At 50.7% G+C, this 16,890-nt stretch overlaps 5 protein-coding genes across 5 annotated transcripts; 4 read left to right on the top strand and 1 right to left on the bottom strand.

Annotated features, from left to right (window-relative positions):
• Positions 1-589: 589 nt before the first annotated feature.
• Positions 590-1,298, top strand: N0V89_003460 (uncharacterized protein; the record flags this gene model as incomplete). Its single annotated transcript, XM_056212262.1, has 2 exons — positions 590-881; positions 934-1,298. The coding sequence occupies 2 exons, from the start codon at positions 590-592 to the stop codon at positions 1,296-1,298; spliced, it is 657 nt and encodes a 218-aa protein (XP_056072570.1).
• Positions 1,299-2,031: 733 nt separating this feature from the next.
• On the top strand, positions 2,032-2,605 carry N0V89_003459 (uncharacterized protein; the record flags this gene model as incomplete). Its single annotated transcript, XM_056212261.1, has 2 exons — positions 2,032-2,039; positions 2,179-2,605. 2 exons carry the CDS (start codon positions 2,032-2,034, stop codon positions 2,603-2,605), a joined length of 435 nt encoding a protein of 144 aa, XP_056072569.1.
• Positions 2,606-3,329: 724 nt separating this feature from the next.
• Positions 3,330-4,838, bottom strand: N0V89_003458 (uncharacterized protein; the record flags this gene model as incomplete). Its single annotated transcript, XM_056212260.1, has 2 exons — positions 3,330-4,744; positions 4,793-4,838. 2 exons carry the CDS (start codon positions 4,836-4,838, stop codon positions 3,330-3,332), a joined length of 1,461 nt encoding a protein of 486 aa, XP_056072568.1.
• A 2,273-nt stretch (positions 4,839-7,111) lies between these two features.
• N0V89_003457 (uncharacterized protein) lies at positions 7,112-9,208 on the top strand (the record flags this gene model as incomplete). Its single annotated transcript, XM_056212259.1, has 2 exons — positions 7,112-9,003; positions 9,061-9,208. The coding sequence occupies 2 exons, from the start codon at positions 7,112-7,114 to the stop codon at positions 9,206-9,208; spliced, it is 2,040 nt and encodes a 679-aa protein (XP_056072567.1).
• Positions 9,209-11,327: 2,119 nt separating this feature from the next.
• On the top strand, positions 11,328-15,801 carry N0V89_003456 (uncharacterized protein; the record flags this gene model as incomplete). Its single annotated transcript, XM_056212258.1, has 7 exons — positions 11,328-11,332; positions 11,387-11,681; positions 11,734-11,938; positions 11,988-12,269; positions 12,320-12,523; positions 12,570-14,870; positions 15,056-15,801. 7 exons carry the CDS (start codon positions 11,328-11,330, stop codon positions 15,799-15,801), a joined length of 4,038 nt encoding a protein of 1,345 aa, XP_056072566.1.
• Between the last annotated feature and the right edge of the window lie 1,089 nt (positions 15,802-16,890).

The following is a 16,890-nucleotide window of genomic DNA, read 5'->3' as shown; positions in this document are numbered from 1 at the left end:
GCTTTCGCGCTACGCGCGGCGTGAACTGAGCACCTATCGAGCACAACATGAGCCTTCACCTGTGACTGACAGGTACGAAACTGAGTATGAGACGCGAGGACGGTATGACGGTCGCCATGAGCGGGTCTCAGACTTCCATCAACAGCAGAGTTTTCGATCGCCTTCAATCTACGGGCGGCGTGAATCCAGCACCTATCAAGTACGGCCAGAGCCGCCCCCTGTGCGATACTTCACTGTCGATGACTTGGAACCATTTTTGGAAGCGCGCCGTGAGCGAGCATCTCGGCGTGGTGCGCGATACGCAATATCGCCTTCTCCTCGTAGGCGCGGACGGTCGTGCTCGCGCAGTTCGCGGACCAGGGGGGCTCAACTTCCGCGTCAACAATACGAAAACGCTCTTCTAGAGTCAGGCTCGCCTCATACAAGGCGAAATACGCGAACAGCTTCGAGTAGCTCAGAAGATTCGGGTGCCTCGGCAGGTACGAGACTCCTGGGTGATAAATTACGGCAACAGCTCCAAAAGATTCGGCGTCTTCGCGCAGAATCTATCCATGCAGGAGATCATGGAGCTGATAGATTCCTCGAACGGATGGAAGAAGATATGATACAGATGCGCAGAGACCTCCGACAGCAACGCGCAGAACGCGTAGCATTGGCCATAGCGGAAAACGAACAAAGCACCTCGGTGCAGGCATTGGTCCGCATCCAGCGGAGTGACGAGGAGCACGCCAGCGATGTGGTGTATGACGAAGAATCCCAAGACTATTTCTCCAACGGCACCGACCATAAAGAGACATGGCCCAATGAGGCAAACGTTAGAGGTTCGCGCGGTAATGCGCGTAGCAGTCGAGGAGGACGCGACGATGTGTCCAGAGGCAGAGGTGAGCACAGCAGTGCGACCAGTATGAGAAGCCGCGGTGGTGCTATCAATAGTAGAGGACGCGGCAATGCGTCCAGAAGCAGAGGTGGGCACAATGATGCCCTTGGCACTAGAGGACGCGGCGATGCGTCCAGAAGCAGAGGTGGGCACAATGATGCCCTTGGTACTAGAGGACGCGGCGATGCGTCCAGAAGCAGAGGTGGGCACAATGATGCCCTTGGTACTAGAGGACGCGGTACTGCGTCCAGCGGCAGAGGATCACGTGGAAATGCGTATAATCATCGAGGAACGCGCGGAACAGCGTGTAGCAATACAAGCCTGCGCGGTAGAGCGCGGAATACCACAGGACCGCACGGCAAAGCGTGGAATGACCGAGCAGCCCGCAGTGATGCGGAAGATGACCAGGAGACCGACATGACAACAGGCTATGCCAGCGATGAAGCGAACAGTGGTGCACTACAAATGAGCAGCGATGATAGCGATGATGAGATAGAAACGCAAGCGGTAGGAAGAGCAGGAGGTGTATATTTACCTCCACACCTTCGTCCGGATTTTGAGCCCCCAGCGAGTGACCTGTGGAGCGAGGCGGCAGTGGTACCTCGAGAAAATCGTCATCGGCACGGTCAGGATGATCTTGAACAAAGTTCAACTATGCACTCCAGGTTGTGGGGTACCAGCAAGCCGCTGAGGGTACTTCGTTGGTGAAGGATACCCGGTTAAGTTATAGCGATATCAGTATTGACCCTGACACCTTTAGAAGGGTGCTGGCAGATGTGGCGGAGGTGGCAGGAAGGCCAGGTCCGGTACATTGAGATGTCTTAAGTAACAGGAGGAAATCCGAGCTGGAAAATGTGACTCATATAGAGAAATGATAGGGGAGCATGGTCTTATAAAGCTCACTGCAGGCTGTCGCCAGTTGTGGTTCCGATGTCTAATATGTACGCCATTCGTACATTAGCTTTCAAATTGCAATCACCGGTGCCAAACTTGTGTATATCTCTTCTTCTCAATCATCATCGACGCCTTATTCCCGGCATTATAACGCACATGATGTAGGCGCGACTCATTGCCGCCATCCAAAACAAAGTATCACAGAGCGCGAAATAAACGACTTGACATACTAGACACGTTTATTGAGTAAGTCCACCAACATGTGGGTGTCGGCGAGGAAGGATAGTCATAGAGGTAGGAAGGTGCACACAATCCTACATGTATGACGTCACCACAATGGAGCTGAAAGACACATCAACGAGATCCAAAAATTGATTCGTGAAATGGAACCAGACCTGATCACTCAGACGTTCCAAAGTCAACGTCATGAACAGCACCACCCTCACCCTCACAATCAAAGCCGTCACCCTCATCTTCGCCCTAGCCTCCCTCTCCACCGGCCTCCAAGCCATCACCTCCCCCATCACCTTCGCAACAACCTTTGGCATTCCCCTACCACCGTCGCCCAAGCACGAGAACCCCGCAACAACAACCTCATACATATCCCTCCTAGGCGCCCGCCAACTCGCAACAGGCATCACGCTTCTCGTATTCGCGTACCAGGGAAAGTGGGTTGAGACCGCGACCATTCTGAGTATCATCGGGGTGGTGGTAGCGGGTATGGATGGCTACCACATCGCGCGGAGGGGCTCGTCAGGAGGCGGGTTATTTCATGCGGTGCCTGGGGCGCTCATCGCCGGGCTGGCTGCTGCGGTGTTGTATGTGGGTGTGTAGGGAGAGTTGGAGATCTTGATATAGGCAGCACGTACGTGGAGGGTTTGATACGGAGCATGTCTCGCACAACTAAGGGGTCTTCAGCATCGTTGACGTTAGCTGTAGCACTGTAAGCAGAGATGATGGTTTGTGGCGCGAAGAGGAGAACTTGGTATCGTGTGAAGAATGGCCAAGAGTTGGAGGTACAGGAGAACGGCTATGTAAGATGAATGTTGGGAAGCTGCATTGTATGCAGAAAGCGGGCGTGGGGATCGATTGTAAGAAGGATCTGGATGGTGCTTGTAGGGGGTGAATTGGGCGGGGAGGGAGAGCATATAGGTGATGGATGAGTGAGCTTGTATTCTGCCGTTTCATTCCGGTTAGTAGAAAGTATCTTGATTCCTTCTAGAGGGCCATGAGGATTGAACAACGAACATCTCGTAAGCTACATAATTCAACGCTTGTTGTATGTCGACGCACAACTGTGGCTTGAATGGTAACAATCATAGACTGCCATGTAGGTAGCTTGCTCGTAATTTCAGTATGTACTTTTCGATCCTCTCCTCGTATACCCTTAGCAGTATCCAAGGCGGAAAGCCCAACAGTCGTGACCTGTTTGTCTGGGAGACACAACATGTTTCCAAGATCGTGAGCTAGCTTTATCGCATACCACGATAGTACATCCACCTCCTTACATTCAATAACATTCAGAAACTCAATAGAGGCCAACATTTTTTCCAAAGCCTCAGTCATTCCGCGTTGGCATGTAGAAGGCTACATCATCCACGGTTCCGTTTCTCAGGCCATCATGGGCACGCAGAAATCCCAACTGCTGCTCGCCCTGGTCGTCGGTCAAGATTATCACACAAGGCCTTCGGCCCCCGGTGCATTCGGTGCATGCCACAAGCTCTTGAGGAAATATGGAAACAGACCTCCCGGTTGTGATAGTGAATGTCAACGCACAGTCCCTTGGATTCTTCAGCCAGCGCCGAAAATTTCGAGTCCTCCTCTCATACTCGCCGATAAAGCGAAGCAGTGCCTTCTCTAGCTCCTCGCTGAGCTCCTTAGGTGTATCTTCTGTCCGCCATTTGTACTTTCCAGTACCATCTAGTGCCAGGACTTTTATCGGGAGCCCTGGAAGCCCCATCATAGCTCCAGGTGGTATTGGCAACCTAGATGTCGTTGACCGTTGGGCTGGAACCTCAGCCTGGCTTGGCGACAGGTGAGCGTCCTTATTACGTCTGCTTCGCCTCAAGCTCGTCCCGTCTGCAGCTAGTGCCTGCGGCCTCGATTGGTCGTGCCCCTGGTGTCCGGCGGATTCGGATCTTGACCCTATCTCATTTGTGGCTTTATTACTGTTTTGATAACTCTCGTCGTCCTTGCCTTCTTCGATTTCGAAATCTGTACTCTGATCCTGGTCGCGGCGATCCTCAGCATCAAGCTGGTGACTACGTTCACTGACGCTCGAGGCTGGGGTTGCTGATAGATCGGTGATATCGTGGTCTTTTCGGATACCGAGTTCGCTCCTGTGATTGCGGGATTCCCTAGATATGATCTGATGAGCTCGTGATGTTACATTCGATGACTGGTGCCGAGCAGTGAACAAGTGGTCTGTCCCGCCTAGATCGCTCACAGCAACTGCGCGGTCATGATAGAAATCACTATGAGCTTGGTCGGTTCTCGTCCGACTGAGTGGCGGCTCTGCAAAAGATGGGTCCGCTTGTCGCTTCCGTCCGAGCATAAGGTTCGGAAGAATGGGCTGCTTCTGCGTGTGTCGAGGAGTATGAGCGGCTTCCAACTCCTTTATTCGATTCCTCAAGAGACCAACATACTCGGTGTGGCGCACGCTTCGCTTCCTGATTTCTTCCGCGTACTCATTTTGCAAGTCTTCTGCACGTGTTTGCCAGTCAAGCTCTGCTCGCTTGTGTTCCTCGGCTTGGTGGATTGTCAGAGCCTGCTGTATTGGCGTGACAACGTCTCGCTCGATCCTTCGTGTCTGGTCCTCTTTGAAACTCTCGATAGCGCGCTGCACGAATGTCGCAATATCTTCAGCACGGGGGTCCCAGGACACGTTCTGTTGTGATACATGCAACGATTCTGCTCCAGCTACAGAGTCTGCCCCACCCTCTTCGCTTTCCAGGCCTCTTCTCGCATTATGGCCTGTACGTGTTAGCGGAGGCCAGGCGCAACACACCTCATGGAACTCACCCGTGTTTGCGCCGCGCGCAGAAACCCCAGCGCCTCCAAGCGGCATGCGCGAAGGCCTTTTCTGACCTCCTGGCAACGAAGCCATACCGATTTCTCCACTGTGCGTATACGAATTGAAGGTAATTATGATGGAAAGATTCAAAGTGCGGGAAGAAATCACATAGCTTGTTTGCACAAACGGTCACCAGCGTTTGCTCTTGGCGCGTTCAGAAGGAAAGAGCGACCTTGCCGTCAAAGTGAGTGAAACACCAGCTAACAGCGTTAGAGTACTCGCGCGCACGAACGCTCACCTGGGCAGAGAATATTCCGAGAAGAGAATATTTCGTGTTCCAAATTGCAGTACGAGGCTCCCGCCTGCCTGCCATCCAGCCTCGTCTTGCTGTGAATGTTCCATAGCACGTGATCACACATGCACAGGGGCAGGCAGCAACACGTATCACTATCACTATAGACGTCCCGAATGATCGTGTATGCCTCTAGCCGTTAGCCAACACAGTGATGACGGTAATAGTTATCGAGACGACTGGACGGTATCTACCTGTATCTCGACAATTGTTTGCACAGTCTGCGTTTGGACTAGCGCATGTCTGTGCAATTACCTTTGAAGTTTTTGAACACAGACGCCAATAGATGATATGAAATCTGCCCTTGGCATCTAAGACACTTATCGGTGGAAGCTTGAAAGACACGTTTGTTACTCTTCTCTCTACTATTCCTGGTGCTAGCGTGAAGCCGGACATTCTTCGCAACAGAAGGCACATTCCTTTGCGCGGAATGGGATATTATTCAGGTGTGACCTCATGAACTTGGTGCAAGGAAGCAGAACATGGTTTGTATAAGTCAACAGTGCATGGCTTCTGGAGTACGATGCTCGACTTGATGTACTTTGCAGCACCATACATGTTATACCGACACGGCACCACTACTGTCGCGTGCGCATTCTATGCAGTGACGATACGACATTGCAAACTTCAAATCAGCCACCAAGGATCCAGCGTGGAGAAAGACACAGCCAGGATCATGTATCGCCAACCTAGGAAACAGGAAATGTAAGATTGGATGCACGCGGCCGCAACCCTGTGGCGGAACGGTTATATCGGCTGCCGCATATAGACTAGCGGTGGCTAGTGCAGGGTAGCGCCTTCCTCCAATAGTGTAGCTCATGGTCCATGAGACAGGACGGCGTGGTGGGACACGTCCCAGCAGAAGGCGAATCGCCAGGGCTCCAAGGGCTTCGAGCAGAGGGAAATACAAGCTCCGAGTCAAGGCGGCGCGGATCACAAAAAGGAGGATGTTCAAGGGTGGAGGCAGTGTTCCTCAGTGGAGGATCGGCATCGCTTCGCAATCGGGACGATCGACGGCGGTGTTTCACGTACGGCAAGCATTGTCCGACTGCAGCAAAGAGACGGGCGGGTGATTGCATCGCCAGAGACCACATCTCACCTCCGAAAGGGAGGGCGCTGGAGAGGCTCGGTCTCGAAGCGGGAGCTGAGCGTCTTAGTGAGCGTGAGCAACTCGGTTCTCGTCTAGCACACGGGTCCCCGTTCATGCCGCAAGATGTGTAGCAATCGCTGGCACCATGGAAAGACGCAAGACGTCCATCAGTATCGATTGGGAGATAATCTCGCAGAGTGTTGCAGGATTCGGGGACGCTGTTATCTTTAATGAGCAGTGGAGACGGCCGTTGGGATCCTGGGCGCCCGCATCCACGGTGCCACCGGACAGGAGTATGGAGATTTCAGCGGGCTGCAGACGATACATTGGATCGGGGGGCTGAGTACTAAGGTAGGACAACACCAGCGGCGACAAAGGCGGAAAGAGCTGCCGGTTGCATCGCAGAGAACAGCGCTGCTCCAGCCAATGCATTCCTAAGGCTGGTGCCAACGCGCGACGCAGGAGAGAATAGACGGATCGCCATGGCGCTGGCAAATCCTGCTTCTGCTAGCAGCGTTGCGGCTCTCTTGGTGCGTCAGACGAAGGCTGGTGGTTGCCCCGGGGCACGGGCGCTAACTTGGAAGCGGGAAGGCACGTCAGCCGTGTGTGTTGCGCGCACGACCTTGGCTGTCCTCGACGCACTCCCCAGCAGAGGCGCCTGTCATCAGACCAAAGCCAATCCTCAGTGTTGAATTTGTCGTCTACCATCCCTCGTTGAAGTCGGTCGACCATACCACAGTCGCTCCAAATTGCGCATCGCTCGCTATCTACCCGCCCATTATCACTGCGAGGCTGGGCGCCTGCCACAGGAAACACCGGCTCCCGCCGTCGCTCAACCCATTCAATTGACCCACTGTAGCCGGCAGCCACCCCAACACTTGCATAATGGCATACCAGCCGCAAAACCACTACTACGACGAGCGCGACGTCTCCCCCGTGCAACCAGAAAGCGCAATGATACCCCCGCCCCCGCCGCCGCACCGCAATCCAGTCGCTGTGGACACCTCATACGGCCAGATGCAGGGCCCCGGAAGCAACAACTACTCCAACTATTCCCCTCCAGAAACGTCGCCCGGCGCAGACAATCTAGGAAACCATGCAGCTGGCGGAGGCGTCAACGGGCTCGCAGCAGGCGTCGCCAGTTCACACGAGCGAGAAAGCGGCGTGCAAGCCATGCGAGACATGAACAACAACTACAGTGGCCCCATGGGCGTGCCGCCGCACCAGACACCCTTCGCAGATGCGTACTCTTACGATTCGCCAACGCCTCCGCGACCCATACATTCCCCCTACAACGTCTCTAACCAAACACTCGGCTCTGGACCATTTGGGGCAGCCGCCGCATACTCAAGTGCCAGCTCCATGCACAGCTCACAGCATAGCGCGCCGTTAACATCACCGACAGCCGTTCCTTACTCGGACAATCCCTACACCCGCTATTCCTCGTCGCACCTGGATCTCGCACCGCAGATGGGCGCCATCAACCCGAATGAACTAGCAGATGACGACGATTGGGGGATGACGCCCACGCAGGGAAAAAGGCAGTCAAGAGGATTGTTCACCCGAGACGGCGCACCAGCCGCAGCTGCAGCAGGTGCAGGAGTCGCTGCCGGTGCTGCTGCCGGTGCCGCAGCGGCTGGATCGCGAGACGGAAGCGGGAACTACAATGCCGTACCAACCGGCGACAACGCTTTGCATGCAGCCGGAAGAGGAGAGAAGTCTGAGTGGTTAGACCAGCAGAACCACGGCAGGAAAAAGCAGATGTGGATAGCAATTGTCGTCATCGCCATTGTCGTCCTCGGAGCTATACTCGGAGGCGTTCTGGGAACCGTACTGAACAAACAGGGTGGAGGAAGTGCCGGAACAAGCGGTGGTACTTCCGCAAGCGACGTCCAAGAAGACAACAAGAACGATCTGACCATCAAATCGGACGAGATCCAGAAGCTCATGAACAACAAGAACCTCCACAAGGTCTTCCCCGGAATGGACTACACACCCCTTAATACCCAGTACCCCGACTGCCTGCACGTCGGTCCCTCGCAGAACAACATCACCCGTGACATGGCCGTTATGTCGCAGCTAACGAACGCGGTCCGTCTCTACGGAACTGACTGCAATCAGACCGAGATGGTCCTGCACTCAATCGACCAGCTTGAGCTCACAGACATGAAGGTCTGGCTTGGCGTGTGGCTTGGGAACAATGACACGACCAACGACCGACAGGTCTCCACCATGTGGGATATCATCGACAAGCACGTCGTGACCAAATGGAAAGATGGAAAGGACCACCAGTTCAAGGGCGTCATCGTTGGAAACGAAGTCCTCTTCCGCAAAGACCTCTCCAAAACCGAACTCCTCAAGTATATCACCACCATCAAGGACAACATCACCTCCTTGGCCAAGAAGAACAACGTCGATGATGCTAAACTGCCCATCGCTTTGTCCGATCTCGGTGACAACTGGACCGCCGACATGGCCACCAAAGTCGACGTCGTCATGTCCAACGTCCATCCCTTCTTCGCCGGCGTCGAGGTCAAGAAGGCTGCCGACTGGACCTGGGACTTCTGGACTCAGCACGATGTAGCGCTCACGGCGAGCAACAACTCCATCAAGCAGGTCATCGCAGAAGTGGGATGGCCTACCGGCGGCGGTAACGATTGCGGAGACTCGGACTGCACGTCCGACACGCAGGGATCTATCGCGGGAATTACCGAGCTCAATCAGTTCATGGAGGACTGGGTTTGTCCCAGCATGAAGAACGATACTGAGTACTTTTGGTAGGTCGTTTGTTTTACACCCTGTAGTTAAAGAGGGAGATGTGCTAACGGACTTAGGTTCTCCGCTTTCGACGAGCCGTGGAAGATCATGTACAACGAGAAAGGCAAGGAGTGGGAGGACAAGTGGGGCCTCATGGACGTGGACCGCAATCTTAAGAAGGGAGTTACCATTCCGGACTGCGATGGGCAGACCGTCTCGTCGTAAATCCCTTTGAGCCTACTGTTATACGAGTCGAGGCGAAGTTTCTTATTGCATGAGCTTGGCGTTTTTGGTGGCGTTATATACCGGCTGGTTTGGTGCCTCGCTCCTTTACCGGCCATGGATTCTGACTCTGGGTTTTGATGCGCTTCCGAGGGGGATTTGGTGTGTATATTGGAGGAAAGGCTGCACCCGCGCGGCCGAGGTATATGATTGGGAACAGGACAGGATACGAAATTTGTGTATATCAGCTATGGGTTCATGGCGGGGGCGTTTTCGTCCGGTTATTTTCTTGTTGATTTCGGTTGGCGACGTTGCGAGACGGTGGTGGCATTGTCAGTGCATAAGGAGCGGGGCGAGCGCGCATCGCGTTGTGTTGTGGCTTGGCTGGAGGACGTGGTTTGCATGAGGCCTGGACTGTAGATAGAACTTGAGGAGGTGGTGAGGAGGAGAAGAATGAATATATACGATGCTATGTGTGGCTTCATGTGGGGTGTGCGTGAAGGTTGGGTATGTACACGTAACGAGCGTGCGTATACGTGGTTATGTGGGGACTCGTAGTTTGCTGCTAGACTGCACTATCGGGTGGGCGACTACGTAACACCACAGTGCGCCGAAGGCATGCTTGATGGGAGTGATGTTTCTGCATACGGTCGGGTGATGGGTGTATTGCGTGATGGTTTGCAAGGGGTGTGAGGAATGGGGGGACATGTCAATCAACATATTCACTCATCACTCAAGCACGTCGTGGGGACTTGCCATGCGAGCCTAGCCTACCACCGTAACTACCGTAACTACCGTGAAAATCTTAACACTATGTCCAATGGAACGCGTTTAGGCGATGGGAGGCGTCGAGAACTGTGCCCCCTGTGTGGGCGTATACAGATACGTGCACAACGTTGCGGCATTTCTCGAACGCCTTGAAGCGCAGAGTAGCTTGACATGAATCGGAGCTTTTTAAATTGGGTCTACTTCGATGGCTGCGGAGATAAGATGGGTGAGCCTTACGGTGGATGGCGGGCGCTGAAGGGATGCTTACGGGTTCGATTCTTCATGCCATTGCGTTTCGCTGGTGCGTGCTTGTGCATTTCAGGAGCTGGTGATTATAAAGGGTAATGTAGGAGAGTCGTAGAGAGGTTGCATGCATGGGTGTGATGAGGCTGGTACGTTGAGCATAGTCGTAGAGATTGGACAGGTGGGGTTGAAGAGTGCGCGGGAGGATGTGATTGTGGATTTGTACTGCTAGGGAGGTTGGTAGGGAGGACTGCGACTATGTATGATCAGGTTTTGGGGGAGTAGGGAAGGCGATTTTGGAGCATACATAGTGGTGTCTGGATGGGAAGTCTGCGCGGAATGGGCAAGGGGCGGACTGTTGCTGTGGGCCCAAGGGCATGTGTGATCACGTGCTGTGACTAGTGATATGAGTACTAGTGATAAGAGTACTAGTGATAAGAGTACTAGTGATAAGAGTACTAGTGATAAGAGTACTAGTGATATGAGTACTAGTGATGAGAGTCCTAGTGATGAGCATAGTCGTGGAAGAACCTTTTGCTAAAGTGCCGTTCTGCAAACTACCTTGATGTGGTTCAACGTATAACATTTCCATGTGATACGAGTACTTAGACTGAAAGGAGATTCGCCGTTTCGAATGCTATGGTATTCGCACAAATTCCCAATGTGTCGTTGACAGAAAAGGTTTATTTGGATGAAGCCGTAGCTAATATGGTCACCTTACCTTAATGCCGTTCGTAGTACAATTGCCGAACGCCGCGACCACGATACGAGCGATGTCGACTACCAGGAGTACGAATGAAAGCCTTGTGCTCGTATTTGCAGACCGCTACTTGAACGCAGAATCATGCATCTACTCACGAGCGGGGTGTATCTGGTTGGTTGAGCGACAAGATCATTGGGAGCTGCGAATCATAAGCCCCGCACAGTGCACCGCCTCACTGCACAGCCATGCACCACATGTGCTGGCCAACACCGCCCCGCTTTTACTCCTACTGCTATGAATGTCTACTGCGCGACGGCTTACTTCCAATCGAGCCAATTTTCTTAGCGAGTATCACTCTTCGAACTCCCTCTATGTGCTTACGTGTAACGTTCCAATTCCATTGGCATTATGAGGTAAACTTTGTACAATGTCGTGTAGACAAGGCTGAGCAGCGCTGATTCTTCTAGCACCCAGAACACGGATGACATTTTCGAGAAAGCGCACAATGCGTTCATCAATAGCCTGTCTGAGAAGGAGAAGGCTCGGTTCGCCAAGTGTTCTTCGCCCGAGGAGTTGCTGGAGACGCTTAGAAACTTCAAAATCATGTCGACAAAACGCCAAAAGAAGACTCTGAATCGTTGTTTGGGTGTAGTGAAGAGTTTCAATGACAAACTTCGGCCTTACTTCGATGCCATTAACGTCATCGCAAGCGCGAATGACACAGTTGCTATCGCGTACGGAGCCTTTCGGCTTGTACTTGAGGTGCGTTGTGGCAGCATTCTGTATGCTTGTGGTATCTAATGAGCTTTGGTAGCTTGCTAGTGGGTTCCCCACGTTGTTTGAGAGACTCATTCTTGTTTTGGAGCGACTGTCCAACACCTTCCCGCAATATTCTGCGATCATCGAGCTCTTTGAGGGCAATCCTCCAGCGCGTATGCGTCGACATCTAGAGAGTGTATACCAAGACCTGTTCCGGTTCATACAAATGGCTACGAGAATATTCACTGCCTCAAGTGGAAGTAAGTCCTTCTTAAATGAGGAGTGAAGGGCAATACTCATCCTTACCAGAAGTGAAACGCCCCTTGAGTATGATCACGAATGTCATATGGAAACCATTTGATGCTCAGTTCAGTAGCTTGCTAGAGGCTATGGACGACCATCGGAAATTCATCATTGATGAGCTAGAGATTCACCAGGCTCAGCAAGCGAAGGACTCAGAGAGAGCTGCTGCCATCGAACGAAAACGCGCAGAAGAGGAGCGGCAGAGGGCGGAAGTATATAGGAAACAAGCCGATGACTTATCCAGACAATCCGAGGCTAGGATTCAGGCTCTGAATGCGGAGCTTAGAGGTACGTGGCATGATTGTAGGTGCAGAAAATTTACTAACTTGCGCCTGCAGAGTCCACATTGCAACGCATACTCGACTGGCTAGCGCCCCCATTGTTTGTTGAGGCATTGGAAAACAGCCAAGAACAGCGCGAAGAAGGCACAGCAGAGTGGATATTCGAAAACCAAATTTACAAGGATTGGCTCAGATCTAAGGTGGAGCTCCGGGAAGGTGTAACATCGAAGCGAATGCCCCCGTGGGTACTCTGGGTTCATGGTAAGTTTGACTGCGATTTAGTCACGTTCCCTAATAATTTCTATAGGCAACCCTGGATCTGGGAAAACGATTCTGGCTGCATCTGTTGTCGAAGAAGTTTCTGAAGCCAGCGAGTCCGAGCTCCAAAGTCACCAGATATGTTACTTCTTCTTCAAGCATGACGACCGAAAGAACTCCACCCTCGATGCCGCATATCGCTCTATCCTGGCTCAGATCCTGCGCCGTGCTCGACAGGCGGACGGCATTCTAGACAAATTTCTTTTTGCAAGGGTCTCATCATCCCCCCTGTCTGGTCAGCAGAGAGCGACATCGAAGGAGCTTCACGAGCTCGTTAGGGTGCTTGCTAGCGACTTCGATCACCTCACAATCATTTTGGATGGTATCGATGAAGCGATACAGCCAGATATGCTGGGTCGCCAATTGAAAGAATTGGTGACAGCATCCCCTATCAAGCTTATCCTTTTTAGTCGACCCAACGTCAACAGCTTACATAAATTGGTCGACCAGAGACATCGTATTGCAGTGAACAGAGAAGCCATGAGCTCAGATATAAGATTGTTTCTCGAACATCAGTTACAGGAATTTGTGGATAATGAAAAGCTTCCGGACTCTGCAGACATCGAGGGATTAGCAGAAACGCTTCTTTACGGGGCTGATGGGATGTTCCTTTGGGCCAAACTGATGATCAACTATCTCAGTTCCTTCGCGTTATCACCGCAATCACGTTTGGCCACAATCAACAGCGTACATTATCCGGAAGGACTGAATACCATGTATGACAGGATATTGTCGTTGATCACGACCGCTGGCACACCTCAATCCCATCTTGCGCAGCGTATTCTCCTTTGGATGAATCATGCGACCGACGGCTCCTACCTGACTTGCAAATTTTTGCACGAGGCTACCAGTGATCATAGCCAGCAAAGAGTGCCGGATGACTTCATTTCCACCGTCATCTCGGTCTGTGGTGGTCTAGTTGAGTGCAACCATCAAAAGTACTTCCAGTTCACTCATCTCACGGTCAAAGACTACTTGAAAGAAAGAGCACTTCTACATTCCAGTGGCTCAACCGCGTTTATTCCGGATGCGGTTTCAGCCGCGGAATTCATGACAGCAAGGTGTATTCATCACATACGTTGCCGCGCCCCTACGAAATCTCCGGCCGTAGAGTCGGGATTTTCGTCTTATCCTACCGATTTTGTCAAAGAACAGTCGTTTTGTAAATATGCTATCAGATACTGGTCTTACCACCTGTCAAAGACCGTACACTCCGGACTTGACTGTGTTGAACATCCTGACCGTGAATCTACGATCAGTATGTCAAAGTCTATTTGCGGCTTTTTGAGCAGCCCTTGTGCTGTAGCTTTCTGGATCGAAGGCATCTACGGGTTTTTAGCAGATATGGATGGATGGTTCAAAGAAATCGAAATCTGGATCGCAAGCAAACACTCACATCATGTGCGAAAGACAGCCAACCGCTTAAGGGAATTGTCAAATGACCTCAAGGCGATAGACAAGGAGTGGGGTGGGAAACTTCATGAGGTTCCAGCACGAATCTGGACCGATGTGCCTGTCTTCGCTGACGTTGGAATTGCAGCCGAGTTGGGGAAGGCTTTAGGCACGGAACTTGTAAAAAAGATGGAGCCGCTCGCCCAAACCCACGACAATGGAGACGCCATTCGTTGTTTGAGTACTATCTCTTCCCTCACGAGCGACGGAGCTATTATGGCGACGCTCAACATCTATCCTTCGTCGTCATTCGAGTGGTTCTGGAAATCGATCGACCCAAACACAGCCTACAACGAAGCAGAAAGACATTGCCCTGGTTGGACGGCCAAGTATGAAATCTGGTCAACTGAATCCAAATTACGTATAGCAAGTGCCAGTCTAGCTCTTCCGGAATCTGAGATACGCCTTCTCATTCGGCAGTCCTTCCGTCAAGACCCGTACAGAATTAGCGGCGCAATATCATATAGCGAGCAAGATGACAGGAGCTTCGACACTTCCTTCGCCTTGGCTATAGGCCCTGACTGTCTCACCTTCTCTGTTCTTAGAACAGTTTATGCGATCGCCCCAGGAGACTCACCAGCCACTTCCACCAGTAGATCTTTCATCCTTCCATTGAAATCTCTGACACATTTCGAGAATAGGTGGGGTTCTCATCTCAAACCTTTCAGACCGGATTACTTTGCCATTCTGCCTCCCAATGAACAGGTTGGCTGGCGCGATTGGTACGCATATTCCATCTCTTTCAGTGGCACGGGGCAGTACATCGCCTTCGCAGACTACCAAATGCCCTGCATAACACACGTCGCCATATTTGAGATCTTCCGAAAACCTGCATTCTGTGCTCGACTTCTTCAATCAACAATGATTCGGAGAGGCAAGCCGCGCGTAAGGGAAGTATTGTTTCACAAAGACTCAGCGTTCGTTGCTTTTCTGTCTGAAAACAAGGTGTGGGTATGGGAGTTCGGCAAAAGCAAGTAACAAAATCGCTCAATATCGCTCGGTTCTCACTGACACGCGTCACAGATATTTCCGCGCCCGTATGTCTTCCAACAGCCAATACTCGACCTAGTCGCGTCTTTGAATCTCTAAGTTTCTCTGCTTGCGGCATGTACCTTCTCGCGCGCGACAAGAACGATGTCGAGGTGTTACCAATCCCAAAGGACATGCTAGCTCTGAAGACCATTGCGCAACCTACGGATTTGGAAATTGGGCAACTTGTGACTACGAATGTTCCAAGTACATCGGTGGCCAGTGTATTAGACCTTCAGCAGAGTTGGATCCATCCTGGAAGGCTTCTTCCGGACACGCACCTCGTGAATACTGAAGACGGATCGAATTGCTCAAAAGCTCTCCTTGTCACAACCACCGATAACGAGCTTAAAATTGAGTCTGTACAACCAGGAATGTCTAAAGACAGCGAATACCTCCAGATCTCATCATTGCCACAGTCGTTCAGTACCGAGAACAGTACTGTCAATCTTCAGGTTCCCACGTCTTCGACAGAGTCTTTACGTGTCATCTTCAATAAGCGAGCAGCAGAAAGCTACAGTCTCAGTGACGGAAGGCACGGGCAATTTCCTTGCATAATGGATAGGAAGCTTAAGTCGATTGCTCGGATCGAAAAAGCTCCACCTCCTCAACACGAATTGCTTAGAATCCCTGCTCAAATCGAAGAGGCGGAAACCTCACATCAAACTCCCCCGTCCCCTCATAAATGGCGCAAAATGAACGATGGAGATATCAGCACATCAAAAAAACAGCCGAGGTAATGAAATTTCGGAGGAGGCATAATGTTCATCCAACCGTGACGGAACAAAGGCATTAACGGAACATACTATCTATACTTCGTGCTAAAGCAGCGTAATGTTACGATCACGGCAGGACTAAGCAAGGCGAGTGGGGAGGATTGCACTTAGGATATTAAGAATAAAGGTAAGCTAGATTAAGCCCTATAGGCTAGCTAGATAGGTAGCTTATATTATCTATTATATAATAAGGTCTAGTATAAGTAGGAGACCCTAGGGACCTTAAAGGCCCTAGGGACCTTAGGAGGTTCTAGGACTTTAGAGTCTAGATAGGATCTCCTAGATAATAAAGAATAGTATATAGTCTAAAGGGACTTTAGAATCTTTTCTATTCTTTATAGTTAAAATTCTATAGTTAAAATAGGAGCACATCTTCTATACTAAGATTTATTAGTCTTCTTATATAATTATTACCTTACCTTTTATAGTAAGGCTAGAATATTCTCTTACCCTATTATTATTTATCTACTCTTGTCTACTAAATACCTATAAGGTCTAACCTAGGTTAGGTATATAGAAACCCCTTATAATACTTTAACTACCTAAAGGTATAAGACGTAATAGTAATACTAACTAGCTTATAAGTATTAAGAGTGGCACCTAGAAGCTCTACCTCTAGACCTATAACTAGTGTAGCCATAGTTATAGCTAACTAGGCTAATTAGATTTAATAACTCTAGGAGTAACTAGTATAATTAATAGAATAGTTCTAGGGATAGGTAATAGTTACTACCCTAGTTAAAGGAACGTTTAAAGTCCTAAAACTCTTTAATAGAGACTAAGAAAAGTTAAAACTATTTCTTACTAATATAGAGTTATATAATCGCTCTTATAAAGCTACTATAGGTAAAGAATAAGACTAAATATTAGCTATAGGAATACATATAGTAGAATAGGCTACTAGATAGATATAACCCCTAGTAGATAACTATATAGAAAATAAAGATAATATTAAGGAATATTAGGAGGATACTAAACTAGTCTTTAAGGACTAGAAGTTGTTCTAAGAATAGATAACTATTATATTTAGTAAAGTTAATAAAGTAAAGTAGG

The sequence above is a fragment of the Didymosphaeria variabile genome (assembly GCF_027946475.1).
Source record: "Didymosphaeria variabile strain IMI 356815 chromosome Unknown scaffold_3, whole genome shotgun sequence".
Lineage (NCBI taxonomy): Eukaryota > Fungi > Ascomycota > Dothideomycetes > Pleosporales > Didymosphaeriaceae > Didymosphaeria > Didymosphaeria variabile.
The sequence above is the reverse complement of the archived record's forward strand: the minus strand, read 5'-3'. Positions and strand labels throughout refer to the sequence as shown.